At 48.3% G+C, this 16,135-nt stretch overlaps 2 protein-coding genes across 2 annotated transcripts in view; one reads left to right on the top strand and one right to left on the bottom strand.

Annotated features, from left to right (window-relative positions):
• Window positions 1-6,319: 6,319 nt before the first annotated feature.
• Window positions 6,320-13,054, bottom strand: RPUSD4 (RNA pseudouridine synthase D4). Its single transcript, XM_007463615.1, has 7 exons — window positions 12,813-13,054; window positions 12,269-12,434; window positions 10,788-10,989; window positions 9,620-9,713; window positions 9,401-9,545; window positions 7,453-7,550; window positions 6,320-6,987 (listed from the first exon to the last, which is right to left on the bottom strand). Exons 1-7 carry the CDS (start codon window positions 12,996-12,998, stop codon window positions 6,748-6,750), a joined length of 1,131 nt encoding a protein of 376 aa, XP_007463677.1. The 5' UTR covers window positions 12,999-13,054; the 3' UTR covers window positions 6,320-6,747.
• Window positions 13,055-13,128: 74 nt separating this feature from the next.
• The window catches only part of SIRAL1 (SIR2 antiphage like 1), a 47,221-nt gene continuing 44,214 nt past the window's right edge, over window positions 13,129-16,135 (top strand). The window contains exon 1 of the mRNA XM_007463620.1: window positions 13,129-13,181. The gene's annotated coding sequence lies outside the window, so the exon portion shown is untranslated. The remainder of the gene's footprint in view (window positions 13,182-16,135) is intronic.

The raw sequence follows: 16,135 nt of genomic DNA on the forward strand, positions 1-16,135 counted from the left end.
ATATCTGTGTCATAGAGGTACTATTATTATACCCATTTTGAAGGTGCATGAACTGAGGCTCTGATAAGTTAAATAAATTATCCACGGTCATACCAAATAAATATCAGAGCCATCTGAACCCAAAGCCCATCTGGCTCCAGAGCCTGAGAGCTACCACAGACCTAGGGCTGCCTCTCTGTTCAGTAGCCACTTTTCAAGGGTTTACAAGTATAGGGCTTGGGGGCTAGACACAAAGATGAAAGCCCTGGTGCCTGCCCCCGGGAAGCTCACAGGCTGGGAGAAGGCAGACATGATTACAGGTAATGGTTAGGATGTGCTGTAGTAAGTGTGGAATGATGAAGATGGGCACACCTCACGGTGCTCTGGGGACACGGCGTAACCGCCACCCTCCACTCCTCCCTCTTGGATGCGTGGATGTGTAACAGCACTGACATAGGACTGGGACAGCCACCCCAAACCTCTTCCTCCCCCTTTTATTGTCAACCCACCTCATCTACCCGACCACTCAGACAGGCTCCCTGGGAGGCACCCTAGACACTCCTCCTACCCTACCCGTGTCAACCCCTAATCAGCTCTACCCATGCTCCTTCCCAGCTGTATCTTGAGCCTGTTTACTGTGCGCCCAGAGCCCCACTCTAGTGCAGCCACCGTCACTTGTCACCTGGGCCATGGCGTGGGCCTCTTCACCAGTCTCCCTGCTCCTAGTCTGGCTCCCACGAGACAGTCTGCACACACCCACTGAGGAGTCCACAGTGTGAGCAGCGGCAGGTCAAGAGCCCCACAGATGTGAAGAGTGGCAATGAGGTGGGTTGGGGGGAGTGTTAAAGAGAGGTGATATGAAGTGTGGACTCGTGGTGTGTGTGTGGAGTACACACGTGTATGGACTGACATGGGCTGGAAGGCATGGGGTATCTGTGTATTTAGGACATGTTTACTGTAACTGTGAACACACAGCATAGAAAATCCCCCGCAAAGAAGATTCACCCTACTGTGTGATCACCCCTGATTAAAATCCCAGGGATTTAATCTACGCTGTGGATCATAGCACATAAGAGTGCACCAGAGAGGAAGTGAACAGAAATATCTCAAGACTGCTGGTCCAAGAGGACCCTAAGGCCCCAGCTGATGGAGGCATCTATACAGACAGCCACCAAGGAGACAGAAAGGTGAAGGGCTCCCTATATAGGACATGGAGAGATGACTCAGGGAACTGGGGGTACAGGGGTACAGAGGGGAAACGAAGTTGTATGGTAAGGAATTTGCCTGGCTTTTGTCCCTGGCTCCTGGAAGGAAGCCTCTAAATCCTTGGAATGATAGGAGTGTCTTCGTTACTCACGGTGGGGCCCTGACAATTTGTGTAACCCCTGGGGAGTGTCAGGGTGGAGGCCATTTCAATAGACCAAACTTGTGCTTAGAGGGTTCGGGCTCCGAGGTGGAAAAAGGGGAGTTGGATTGAGTTCAATTACTACTGGCCAGTGATGCAATCAATCAAGCCCACATGATGACACCCCAGTAAAAACTCCAGGCACTGAGGCTACATGACCTTTGTGGTTGGCAATACACATCCGTGAGCCAGGAGGGTGATGCGTCCCGACTTCCCCGGGAGAGGCCATGGTAGCTTCATGCTTGGAAGCCTCCCAGACTTTGCTCCATGAGTCTCTTCTTTTGGCTGGTCCTGATTTGTATTCTTTTATTGCTGTAATAGTAAGTATAGCACTTTCCTGAGTTCTGGGAGTCATTCTAGAGGATTATCAAGCCTGAGGAGGTAGCAGGAACCGCTGAATTTTTAGCTATTTGGTGATGGGGTTGAGGACATGCTACCCCCAAATCTGGCACCTTGAATATTTTAAGTTGTAGAAGTTTGAGAAAACAGCAGAAGCAGGAAACTCGTTTTGACCTCCTCCTCGCCTTGCCCTTCTTCCCTGAAACAGGTCATAAACCGTCATGTGAGAGGTGCCCTCCGCATACCTGGAGAAAAGGAGCATCCTTATCTCCAAAGACTGAGTCGCCAAGAAGAACCCTAACTAACAGGCCTTGTGAAGCTTCCCCCAGTTACTACAGTGACTTCTCCCCCTAACCCATCACATTCCCCCCTGATGGGCCACTCGTCATCAAAACCAGCGTGAAAGTACACAGGTATTTTTCTGCGTCCGTTTCTCTGGGTCTTCATTTCTTTATGAAAACTCTCATGCCACGTAAAGCTTGCATCAAATAAATTTGTATGCTTTTCTCCTGTTAATCTGTCAGTTCAATTTTTAGACCCAGCGAGGGACCCTACGAGGGCCGTGGAAAGCTCATTCCTCCCCTTGATTAGCCGGAAGTGCGGTGGCCTGGGAACCCCCGAGCTTGCAGCTGGTGTCTGGACAGGAGTCCTGTGCAGCACTGTGCCCTTAACCTGTGGAGTCTGGCCTCACTCTGGGCAGGTGGTGTGGAAAGTAGACTGCGCCGTCCGCCCCACTGGGGGAAGAGGTGTCTGCACCCACAGGGCGTGCTCCGCACAAGCACAGACAGGAGGCCGTGTCTGTATATCCTACTGGGAGCTCTAGCTAAAAGTGGCCCAGAGAGCCAAGGGCAGCCGATTGAGAAAACATGGGGCTGTGTTTTGCGGTGTTCTGTCGTGGTTACACCAGCCCTCCACTGTCCAGAGCCCAGGGACCCAGGATGGTCTCAGCACACCCTGGGCTTGGTTTCCTTGGGAACGAGCAGGTTGCCTGTGACCCTACTTTTTACGGGCTCTGCCACTCCACCTTCCCCCTCTATCCCCTCGTGGTTGAAGGCTGGGGAGGGTGACACTGGTGCCCGGGACGTAAGTGCATATTCAGAGAAGGGGTTTAGAGGGAAGGAGAGCAGACTTGGTGACTAACTGGATTTGGGGGCAGGTGTGAGAGAGGAGTTGAGGGTGATTCCCAGGACAGTGGTGATACCACTTAACTAAGGCAAGAGCAGGAGAGGACGACCAGGTCTGGAGAGAGAAGACGAGCGGTGTGAGCACGATCTGGGGGGCCGGTACAGAATCTCAAGGGGTGATGCCCACGGGCAAATGGATATAGAGATCAGGAGCTCACAGGAGAGACCAAGGTCAGAGAGAGATTTAGAGGCAGCAGCATACAGGCAGAGGTTTCCAAAGTCGATCCAGCTCTGCTGCCAGGTCACCTGGGTGAGAAACTGGATGCACAGACGGAGCCCTGAGGCCGGAGCCCTTCAAGGAGCCTGGAAGGAAATCAAGTGAGGAGATGCGAGAGGAGTTCACGGAATCAAAGTGAGCAAGGAGGCAGAGCAGGAGAGATGGGTTCTAAATGTAAACACAAGGTACGGTGTGATGATTGAGGAGAGTGCCTTGCCGGCTCAGGCTGGGGGTGCCCAGCCTGGAAAAAACCTAGCTGGCGAGCAGCAGGCGGGTAGCGGCTCCCTGCAGCAGGGAGTGCTGGGGTGAGTCTGCCCTACAGCCCCCTAAGCAAAGCAGCTGGCTCTTCCCAGAGGCTCACAGTGGGCATTTGTGGGGAAGCTAAAAATAAAAGCCCAGATGGGCAAGGGACACTGTTTTACATTATAAGCCTTTTAATTCTTGATTTTTTAAAAAAATCATGTGCATGTAGAACTTTAATAAAAAGAATGAAAAACTACTTTCTTATTAATTATATGATTTAATACCAAATCCAATCTTTTCACTGGCTCTAACCAATATTTCATTTTAGGCATGTTCCAGCCTCCCTTGGAGGTAGCCCACCTTCCCAGGCCACGCCAACCTGGGATAAAAGTTCTCTTAGATTATCCTGGATAACTGCTATACCCAGCAAGACTTAGAAAACACAGACAGGTAAGGGGAGAGCACTGTCACTCTGCGCCCTGCCCTAGCCGCCCAACAGTCGGGAATGTCGCGAGCAGACTGCTGCAGGCTGGTACTGTCCCACCTCTTCCAGCCGACACCTGCAGCCCGGGCTGCCCTGCATCTGGACTGCCTGGTCCCTTTGGGGGCAGTTCCCAGGTTCCTGGGGTTTCTCCAAACACTCACAAAACCAGGGGTCTTCTTCAATTGCGTCCCCAATTCAAAGTCAATTATCAGTATTTTCTAAGTGTCACGTTCTTGTACCTTTATCTCGAGCAGCATGGTTTACTAGAAACAGAAACAACAGCCAACAGTTTTAGGCCTTACAGAAACAAACACAGTTAAGTCCCCGACATACAAACCTTCAAGTTGCGAACTTTCAAAGATGCGAACGTGCGTTTGCATGTCCAATCACGTTAGTTAGTTCACATGTCTGGCGTACATTGTCACATGCCTGCATCCTCTGTAAGTGGTTGTGCTTCTGTGTACTTTACTGTATAGTACTGTATAAAGTACAGTGTCTTTATTTCAAGCTCAAGATGTCCGGAAGCAAGCGTAAAAGCAGCGGTGATGTAGCTGGTACTGCAGCTTGACCTCTGTCTCCTGTTTCTGACGATCCTTCAGCTCTACCATCTCCCACCTCCTCGCCCTCCTCCAGTCAGTAACTCTTCTTGCCTCTTCACTCGATGCCAGCCCCTGGATGCCAGCTGTTGTACTGTACTACTGTACTTTTCAAGGTACTGTACTGTAAGATTTAAAATGTTTATTGTTTGTTTGTTTGTTATGTATTATTTGTGTGAAAAGTGTTTTAAACCTATTATAGTACAGTACTGTATAGCCAATTGTGTCAGTTGGGTACCTAGGCTAACTTTGTTGGACTTACAAACAAACTGGACTTACAAGCCCCTGGATCAGCTGTTGTACTGTACTACTGTACTTTTCAAGGTACTGTACTGTAAGATTTAAAATGTTTATTGTTTGTTTGTTTGTTATGTATTATTTGTGTGAAAAGTGTTTTAAACCTATTATAGTACAGTACTGTATAGCCAATTGTGTCAGTTGGGTACCTAGGCTAACTTTGTTGGACTTACAAACAAACTGGACTTACAAACATGCTCTCAGAGTGAACTCGTTCATATGTAGGGGACTTACTGGACAGTTATTTCATCTGTGCTTTTAAAGTTCAATCCATCATGCATGGCAAAAGGCATCATGGAAACAGGAAAGTGGGTTTTTAGGAAGCTGTATTATCAACACAGAGAGAACACCTGACGACTGTTCTTGGGACTTCTCCCCAACTGTGCTGTCACTCCGAGTTTTCTCAGCTCAGCCAAAGTAACATGAGGTGTATTTGTTTGCCAGATGGTACTGTTGCAAGAAATAAGATGGGAGCTAGCTGGATGGCCGAGATAACTTCCTCCCGCGGGGTGCTGGGCTCAGCATCTCCCTCCTGAGACCCAAGGATAGGCTTGCTTCCAAAACAAAGGAGATTCAAAAAACCGGCAGCCCCCTCACAACCACATATTTACAGATTAATCAAAGCCATCCCCTAGTCTAGAAAGGACAGATGCTACATGGAGCTAAAATGCCAACTACTGATCCAGAACTTTCAAGATGATCCCTTTCCCCAAACTTCTACACCATTCTTTTTTTTTTTTGCGGTACGCGGGCCTCTCACTGTTGTGGCCTCTCCCGTTGTGGAGCAACAGGCTCCAGACGCGCAGGCTCAGCGGCCATGGTTCACGGGCCCAGCCGCTCCGCGGCATGTGGGATCTTCCCGGACTGGGGCACGAACCCGTGTCCCCTGCATCGGCAGGCGGACTCTCAGCCACTGCGCCACCAGGGAACCATTCTTTAGATTGCAAACAGGCAGCCTGCAGACCAAATCCAACCTACAAATATGTTCTGCTTGGCTATCCAAGTGTTTTTTTAAAAATTCTGATTTAGTTAGCAATATACTGGGAGATTTCACAAAAACATCTGGGTTTCCTGACTCTGAAAAAAGTTAGGATCTGGGTTTCCTGACTCGCTGAAAAATGTTAGGACTTCCCTGGTGGTCCAGTGGTTAAGACTCTGCACTCCCAATGCAGTGGGCCTGGATTTGATCCCTGGTCAGGGAACTAGATCCCACATGCCGCAACTAAGAGTTCGCATGCCACAACTAAAGATCCTGCATGCCATAACAAAGATCCTGCGTGCCGCAACTAAGACCTGGTATAGCCAAATAAATAAATAAATAATTTAAAAAGTTAGAAAATCTGTTCCCACAGAGCAACCCTCAGCTGGAGCTAACAACTGCCCTCTTTAGACATGTGGGTGCTCCCGACCATGGCCTTACACCCTGCTTGCTCCACTCATTTTTGTTACCTGCCTGCCATTTACACCTGCTTTTCTTACTCACTGAACACCCCTTCGCAGGCTCCAGTCAGTAGCACAGTAAGGGGTCCGAGCTGAGGCTGAAGGGAATCCTTGTAGTCTATGATTGCTTGCTACAAAATCTGAGGCTGAACAAATAAAGCAGGAAGGCTTTGCTGATAGATCCTGCAGCTCCATGAGGACAGCAGAAGCTGCTTCTGAATCTCTATGAGCTAGACAACTATTATGTTCTCTCCAACCACAGGAACTTTCCTGACAGACCAAGAGCTTTATTGTTGGGTAAAAACAGTTCCTGATCACAGATTCTGTGCTCTAGTTCTCCTGGACCTGGGCTCTCTTCCACTCTGAAGCAGGGAGACTGCCTGCTGGCTTTTCCAGCGTGTGGCCAGAGTGTCGAAAAACAGACACTAGTCCCCAGTAAGAGCCCTGAAGCAGCTGTTTCTTCAACTCATCACACCTGGCTCTTCTGGAGTCTGTCCCAAGTGAGAAGTTAGCAGAGTCCCTTAAACAGAGAGAATAATTCAGGGCAAACTGCCCAACTGGCTTCACTGTGCTCCTGAGTGTGCGGCTTCCTCGTCCCCATTTTGATCCCGACTCGGCATCTTTAAGCCCAGACGGTGCAGGGAATGGACAAAATATCGAGGAGGCTTGCAGACCAAGTTGAGTTCCTCCTTCCCGGACTGCAGGGCAGGCAGAGTCAGCTGGCAGGCATGCAGGTGAAGGGGAATGTGGCGGGCCTTGGACTGCCGCAGCCCCAGCTTTTTCAGGATGCAGGCAGACAGCTTCTGTGCAGAGGAAAGAGCTTGTGAGCGCAAGGCCAACAGCTCCAGTGTGCGGGGGCAGAAGACCTCCACTTACGGGGTCCCCTCACTAACTCCCGGAAGACACAGTGATGGACAGCCTGCTTCGGGGCCATTTCTAGGAAGGGTTCAGAGCCCATGTATGAGAAAACCCACCACACCAGGGAAGCTCTCCTTGGCCAATTCTCTGGCTTTCCAAGAGAATGGGCTGTAACAGCAAAAAACAAAGTTTCCACCAAGGCTCTTTAGCTGTAGCATGAAAGCCTGCTTTGAGCCTTCAGAAAGTCTCCTAACTGCTTCTCAATTTCTCCATAAGCTAGATAACTAGCATGGTACTGTGTCGGAAGACAATCAACACATCTTTGCTGTGACTCACTTCAGGGACTTAACAAGGGGAAAGCATAAGTTCTCCCCCTTATTCTGTTGCATATTGGGTCAATCATATATTACCTGGGGGGCCAGCCTGTTCCAGTCTGAGTACTTGTGATCACCAAGGATTGGGCAATCCAATCCAAAAGACAGGTGAACTCGAAGCTGATGTTTTATTCCTTTAAAAAAAGAGAGGGAGGAAACTTATGAGTAGCTATTGAAACAATACCACTGGTGGCATCTGCTTCTAATCATATTAAATCAAAGGAAAGTAAAACTGGCAAAGCCCCAACTACAATAAGGTATAAAGAATAATATAACAAACAATAGGCTATTAGGAAATAAACATTATAAATACTGTTAAGCCTCTAAGTACCCCTCGCCACCACAGTTCCCTTTCCACCACAGATAACCACTGCTATCAACTTGGTGTCTATCACTGCCATGCTTTTTTTTTTAAATAATTGTGTTATATAACACTAAATAGTATTGCTTTGTACATTTATTTTTTTACTGTGGCAAAATACACATAAAATTTACCATTTTAATCCTTTCTTTTAATATAAATTTATTTATTTATTTTTGGCTACATTGGGTCTTCGTTGCTTCATTGGGTCTTCTTTCTCTAGATGCAGCGAGCAGGGGCCACTCTTCGTTGCGGTGCACGGGCTTCTCATTGCGGTGGCTTCTCTCATTACGGAGCACAGGCTCTAGGCGTGTGGGCTTCAGTAGCTGTGGCTCGCAGGCTCAGGAGTTGTGGCTCGCAGGCTCTAGGGCGCAGGCTCAGTAGTTGTGGCGCATGGGCTTAGTTGCTCTGCGGCATGTGGAATCTTCCTGGACCAGGGATTGAACCTGTGTCCCCTGCACTAGCAGGCAGATTCTTAACCACTGCACTACCAGGGAAGTCCCATTTTAATCGTTTTTAAGAGTACAGTTTGGTGGCACTGAGTACATTCACATTGTTGTGCAATCACTACTACAGTCCCTCTCCAGAACTTTTCCATTGCCCCCAACTGAAACTCTGTACCCAGCTAACAATAACTCCCCGCCCCCTGCTCTCTCCAGCCCCTGGTAACCATTACTCTCCTATCTGTCTCTATGAATTTGACTACTCTAGGTATCTCATATAAATGGAATCATACAGTATGTGTCCTTTTGTGTTTCATTTAGCATAATGTCTTAACGTTTATCCATGCTGCAGCATGTGTCAGAATTTCCTTCCTTTCTAAGGTTGAATTACATTCCACTGCATGAAGTGCCACATTCTGTTTTTCCATTCATCTGTTGATGGACATGTAGGTTGTTTTCACCTTTGGGCTATTGTGAATAGTGCTGCTATGAACACTGGTGTACAAATATCTTTTTGAATCCCTGTTTTCATTCTTCTGCATATATACAGGGAGCAGAATTGCTGGATCATAGGGTAATTCTATGCTTCATTTTTTGAGGAATCAATTTGCAAATTTTTAAATAAACGTAAGCAAACCATCTATTTATTTTTTGAAGGGAAGAACTGATTTATTCTATCATTTTAACTGAATATTTCTCACCCACCCAGGAAACTGATTAAGAGTAGGAGTCTGCCTAAAGCAAAATATTTGTATCCTTCTGCTACCTACTGGTTTTTTTGTTTGTTTTCTTGCGGTACGCGGGCCTCTCACTGTTGTGGCCTCTCCCGTCACGGAGCACAGGCTCTGGACGCGCAGGCTCAGCGGCCATGGCTCACGGGCCCAGCCGCTCCGCGGCATATGGGATCCTCCCGGACCAGGGCACGAACCCGTATCCCCTGCATCGGCAGGCGGATTCTCAACCACTGCACCACCAGGGAAGCCCCTACCTACTGTTTTTAACAATCATCCCTATGGAAGCTCCCAGCCTCAGATCAGCACCAGAAGCACACTCTGGTGCAATCCCAGAGCCCCCATAATACCAGCTGCTCGGGGGAGGGGCGGAGCCTGGCACAAGGCCCTGGGTGAAGCTGAGGGGCAGTGGGGCTTCCCCACCCACTGCAGAACAGTGGCACCCTCACCGGTAACAGGCTGGAGCTCCAGGAGGGCGGAGGAGAGGGCGCTGCTCAGCACCCGGTACTGAGTCACAGCCAGGTGTGCGTTCCTGCTGGTCCGTACCCTCACTATCTTCCCATTGTCCATGCAGTAGCTCGGGGACAGCGTCATCTGGAGCCAAAGAAATCAGGACACAATTTTGAAGAAAGAGCAGCAAACCCATCCCTCTGGAGGCGCTCACCCACCTTGTGGTGTCGTTCCTGGCCCTGCACCTCCTTCTCAATGATGGGAATGTCCACGACTCCCGCTGAGGGCACCGGGACGCGCATCGTGATGGCCCTGAGGGGACACACACAGATCCTTGCTTAAGCCACAAAGCTGAGTGAGGCTCTCCTTGCATCAGCTACTTAGAGGTTTTAATTCTGGACCTCCTGCACTACTGCGGTCAGTTCTTAAGATCAGAGGGTCCCAAATGACCTCTTGGTATAGTGCTTAGCCTGAGAGTTTGACACTATCCTTATAAGCCTATCTTTTTTACAACTAAACTAATATGTGCTGATTGTAGAATATTTGGGGAAAAAACAGAAAAACAAGAAAAAAATTGTATTAATAACACAGTCACTCATCCAGCCTTTAAAAATGAGTATGTACAGCTTAAAGTAAAACTAGGGTAATACAGTTTTGTATCCTGTTTTTCTTTTTCAAATAATATAAGATGGTAAGTTCGAACTGCATATGGAATAAATGAATAAATGAATGAATTGAGTGAAAATTTCACGGGACTGATCCTGCCTATTTTCCAGGTCAATAAAACAGAGGAACTGCGCTCAGAAAAGCCACAGGAACCCCAACCACAGCTCAGTAAGTCCCTCTTGTTGGAGGTTTCCCTCCGTCACACCACAGACGGGCAGAAGACTCTTTAATCTGTCCTTACATCCATGCCTCTTCCAGTCAATCAGCTCTCCTGGGTACTTGGTGGCCTAACACAGAATCACTGGCCCAGGAGTCACAAGCCCAGATATAACATTGCACACCCTGGACACCCCACTGCAGATTGGTAGCAGTTTAGGCTGCTATCTGATACATTTTATCATGCTTACACTGAGTTGTAACTATGAGTTGACCCTTTCTAATGACTGAACACTACTGCTGTTGTCTGACATTTTACCACAGGAATGAAATCACGTATACTCATATAATTAATTTTTAATAATTTTTATGTACAGCCATAATTAGGAACCACCATGCCACCAGACTCTAATATTCTAAGCAATAAACCTGTTTCCTGTAATTTTTATACGCCCACACGTCCGAGTACAGTGCCTTCTATTACTAGGAGTTCCTGCTGTATGAACGGATGAATAGATGGAAGGGCGCCTACACCACCTCGACCGCTATCGATGGGCTTCATACCAGTATTTCTTTGTCACCTGACGGGTTCTAAACAACTCTTGGACTTGATGCGCCACGTCCTTTTCCCAAGCCAACACCATTACGCCTGTAGTTTCCTTGTCCAGCCGATGGCACAGATGCAAGGGCTCTGCCTTGTGGCCGTGAAGCATCTTCGCCAGGACAGGCAGTACATCGCTGATGCAGAGCCGGACCCCAGGGCCACCTAAGAAGGAAAAAGCCAGAGGTTTGAGCGGCCAGGAAAAGATCCCACCAAAGACCTCTGCCTGGGACAACAGGCCTTACTGGATTAACAGTAAATGCTTTCTAGAGCCTTATTACTGAATTGTGGTCCAGGGACTAGCAACATATCAGTCTGCCCAGGGAGCTCGCTAGAAAGGAATCTCAGGCCTCCAACCCAGACTAATTAATCAAAATCTGCATTTTAACAAAAGGCCCAAGTGACTCATATGCATATTAAAGTTTAAAAAGCACCATCCTAGAGCATGTGGCTTTCTCCTCAGACCTATATGTGTGTGTATATATATATATATATATATTTTTTTTTTTAAATCTATTTATGTACTCATACTAAAATTAGCAACCAAAATGATGAGATCTGATATTTCACTATATAAACAAAGGCTTGAGAATTTGCCAAGTAAACCCTAGTGAGAAATGCAAGACCATGAGGCCTTCCTGAGGCATTACAGAAGAGCTGAGAGGCTGGGCTTTGGGGTGAGACATTCGTGGGTTCCATTCTATGGACCCTCACAACTAGCCATTGACCTTGGACAGATTACTTACTCTTTCCAACTTTCAGTTTTCTCATCTATAAAATGTAAATATCTTGATAATAGTTATCTCTTGGGGAATGGAAAGGCAAGCTACTGGAAGGATCAAGAGAGGAAAAAAACCATACAAAGCACTTGGCAATGTCTGATTTAATTCGTTGTTTTCCTGTACAACCTTCTCCATACCTCCCCCCAAAGCATTCGTTCTTCTAGCTAAAATATGCCTATTCCCCCAGCAAAACCCTTTCCACAAATGCATTTTTTTCTATCAGTCTTTCCTGACTCACCCTAGCTGTCTCTGACTACATTTAACATTTATTCAAAAACATTAGGGTTTCCATTAAGTTCTAGGCACCCTGGGGTTTTGTTAGGTATACACCAACACACGTTATGTCCTCTTTCCCAGTTCTGATGAAAAATAATCTGAAGACAGGAACCACACAGCCTTTGTTCTTCTCTATAGCAATCCTCGGTGGAGGTCTGCACACAGCAAATTCCATAAATCACTGCTGGCTGCCAGATGTTTGGAAGGTGGGGACTGTCTTATTTATCTCTGCGTCCTTACTGGCTCCTCACAGAGGACAGTACCCCACAAAAGTTTAATTACTTTGAAAGCAAGGTTTCAGAGAGCCCCCCGGGTAATGTTAGAGTTGCCCCTACGTGTAGCACAAAGCAGCAGCGGCCCGCCTCCCTTCCCCACATGCTGCTTACCATGCACAGGGAGACCATAGGGCTTATTGATGACCACAAGGTCCTTGTCCTGGTGGACAAGTCCTCGGCTCAGCGCCTTAGCAAGCACGTTGGGGTGGACGCGCTGCAGTTGCTCTGTGAACCGCAGTAGTTCTTGCACTCTCCGCTGAACAGGGTTTGTGGGCACCTGCGGGGAGAGAAGGAGCGACGGTAAATGCCTGGTGGGGAGGACTTTCAGTAAGTCTGGGTGAGAATTTGGGAAGGGAATGCTTGTATTTTTGCATTAGACTCGCCCCGTCCCCGAGTAATTTGAGCGCAGGGGTGGGTGTGTCTCGCCTGTACCCACGTAGTGCTTAGGGCCGGGGTCGGCAGGAGCCAGAGACCCAGCCCACAGGAAGATACCGCACCCTTCTGACCTCTCCCCTCCGCTTTCTCCCCATTCTCCCACCACAAGTCCTCGACATCGATTACTTGACATGTGTCAGAGGACCCTCCCACCTCCCTCCCGGCCTGGGAAACCAGTGAGCGCACTGCCTCTTGGGAGTTGTGGTCCTTCTGGGCTCACCGGCTTCTTCGTCTTTTGTTCCTGTTTCTGGGCTCGAAGCCTCTCCGCTAATCGCTGGGCATCCAGGGGCCGAGAGGCAGCAGCAGCGGAACAAAGTGGCTTTGAGATGAAAGTGAAGAGATTCCCCAGACGCTGCCAGGAACCCCGGACCCAGAGGCCACGCGCACTACAGCTAGGAGCCGCCATCTTGCCGAGCTAAGCCCACGCGCAGAAGACGGACTAGAGGGAGGAGGGAGTGGGTGGGCCCTGAAGCTCACGTGGGGCGTTCGGGGCGGGGTCCCGGGCGCGTCACGTGGGGGCGATGCGCGGTAAGTGAGGCTGCGCTGGCCGGTAGCTGCAACTGGAGCGGTGGTGTTTGGAGGAGACGCGGTGAGTGTGTGGGGAAGCCGGGTTGGGGCTGGGAAATGCCGGTGCCTCAACGCTTTAACGTTTCCGCGTCCCCAGCGCTTCCGTTCTCGGAGGTCCCTGCCTTGGGAAACCGTTTCTCCCTTTAAGAGGCGACCCCACTCAAAACCGCCTCCCCGCCCCCGGGAGAAGCGTGCCCCGTGAACACTCGCCCCAGAGCCGTCTGAGGCGCCCACCTCGTCCGTTTTGGCAGCCACGTCCCGGGTGCTCGGCCAATCCCTCGAGGGACGCCTCGCGTCCTTTCTTTTTTCCTTACCGCTCGACCTTCGGAGATGCGGGATCTCTGAAGCCTCTCCACCCCTCATCTCCTGACTCCCAACCTCTTTGTTTCACGTTGTAACTAGTCCTTCTCTCCCAGGGGTGATGGGGAGCCCCTCCGTTATCCACGGGTCCATATTTTCTTCCTAGGGAGCACCTTGAGTTTCTTCTGCCTTCTTCAAGAATTCATTTCGTGGCGTCTCCTCCGTCCCTCCCCCCCACTGCTTCCAAAGAAAAGGCAAAGTACAGAGCAGGAATCTTCCCTTCCCTTTTCCACTTCCTTCGTTTTCTCAACATCCCTGGTTTGTAACTTGCTCCAGACCCTCTCCTTCTCTTACAAGGTGCAGTGTTGGGACTCCCATGGCCAAACTGCCAGGGACTTCACTAAGTCAAGACCCGGGGACTTCACTAAGGGGCGGCAGGGAAGAGGAACATCTGGTTGGGATGGTAAAATGTTAAAAGTACCTGGGAACAGACCTGCCATTTATTAAGAAGAAGGCTGATGCCGAGCCCTGACGAGACCTCAGGAAATTAACGGATCTGTGCTGACAATAGAGGAAACGGTTTTTAAAACTGCTTAGAATTGAAGGCTGCCTGAGGAGTTAGAGGAGGTAGTGGAATTAAGTTTGCGTCCTACCCCTCTAAAAGGGATTGGCAGAAGGGAGCCCTGTAGAGCATGAGATAAAGTTGAACAGGTAAGTGGAGCTAGCCTGTAGAAGACTTTAACTGGAAGAAGGGTTTGAACTAGATGTGGTAAGCAGGGAGGAGTTTTTGAAGATGCTAGAGCAGGAGAGAGACTCCTTGAAAGTGGAATTCTGGAAATGAAGCTGGCAGTTGAATGCAGGACAGATGGAAAAGGAGAGGGTTTGGTAGCTGGGAAATCAGCTAGGAAGCTGCAATCTGAGTGCTCAGTAGAAAGGCTGTGCTTTGTTCACTGGTCTTTTTTTGTTTTTTGTTTTTTTTGCGGTACGCTGGCCTCTCACTGTTGTGGCCTCTCCCGTTGCAGAGCACAGGCTCCGGACGCGCAGGCTCAGCGGCCATGGCTCACGGGCCCAGCCGCTCCACGGCATGTGGGATCTTCCCGGACCGGGGCACGAACCCGTGTCCCCTGCATCGGCAGGCGGACTCCCAACCACTGCACCACCAGGGAAGCCCCGTTCACAGGTCTTTTTCCCTACGCTGTACTGTCCTTTGAGTGTGAATTGGTTTTGAGTTGTACAGGTCCAGATGTACTATTGACAGCTGCTGTTGAACTGTGAGTGCCTTAAGGACTCATTCATTTTTTTTATGCCCCGCATCTGGTACAGAGTAAACTCACAAATATCCCTTGGCTGGCTGAAGTGCGTCAGAGGCATGGGTTAGGTGTGTCTGAACATTTTGAATTATCTAATTTCTGTCCATTTTTGACCTAAAGATTGGAGGTAGGAGTACATGTATTTGTAAAGAGGGGGAAAGAAGACCTGTGTATGTTTCTGTAATGAGAGAGGTGATCGGGGTATAAATGTGAAGAATTCGAAGGGAGATTGAGAAACAGCTTCTCTCCGACTGTTTTTTTCCCCTGCAAATTCCCAGGAAAGACACAGATCTAGAGAAGTTGAGAATTACTACCTTTTACTGATAATGTCCCAGACCCAGGTTCTAATTTCACTAAGCAGTCGCACATCACGTGTTACATAAGTATGTGAAGACTCCTTTCCAGGGACTCTGAAATTTGGACATCAGGACTTAAATTCGTGTCGTTACATTAATTACAAGCCTGTTTTAAGTGTAGGACTTTTATGGTTTTTTGAGGGGGGGTGCTGGGGAGCCTTTTTCCGCCTTAACCTGTCCTTAATGGCATTCAAGAAGTGACCCCTGTTCCTGCAGAATTGGCCTTCTGTGGCAGGAAACAAAACGAAGAACCAACTCAGATGTCATTGTCAGTGACACAGAGCTTGTGTTCTTGGGTTTCAGGTTAACCCAAGGCACACACTGCGGTGCCTAGGCATAAAAACACTGGTCTCTTTTTTTCTGGAGAAGGAACTTTTAGGTTTTTCTTGTTGAAACTTTGTAAGAGAAATTTGAAGAATTGAGAGTTTTTGTTTGCTTGGTATCACAGTACAGCTTTAGCCAATGTGGGTACAGAAGTTTGGTTCCTTAATGTTTATCCTTTGAGTCTGGCCACTTGCTGATTTGAAATAGAGTTGCTCTCAGTACACAAGAATTTATGTAAAGATATATATTGCCTCCTTTCTCTTCCTCATTCAGGCAATCCTCTTTTAGATAGCGCATTTTTTCCACTTCTGCACTAATCTCATACTCTCTTTTTCGTTGGGGACTCTTCTTATCTGGACTGTTTTCTCAGTATAAGGAGGGAAATTCTATTAGTGGTGTCTTCATTCTTACAGAGCACGAACGTGGCTTATCTACCTAGATCTTGATATATCATAATATGTGCCCCCCCCATAATCATCTAAAGAAGAACTTGATAATTTGTTTCTAAGGATATTTCTAACCTGTTCAAGAACAACAAAGCCTTCTTTTTACTTCATAAATACAAACAGGGACTAATAAAAGAACTTGTGTCCAAATATCCCAAATTTAAGGTTAATTAGTGGCCTGAGGTTAAATTCTGGTTCCTTGAACAGCGATTTGCTAGTTGCAGATTAACCAGCGGTTCA

This window comes from Lipotes vexillifer, unplaced genomic scaffold, assembly GCF_000442215.2.
Source record: "Lipotes vexillifer unplaced genomic scaffold, Lipotes_vexillifer_v1.1 scaffold442, whole genome shotgun sequence".
NCBI lineage: Eukaryota > Metazoa > Chordata > Mammalia > Artiodactyla > Lipotidae > Lipotes > Lipotes vexillifer.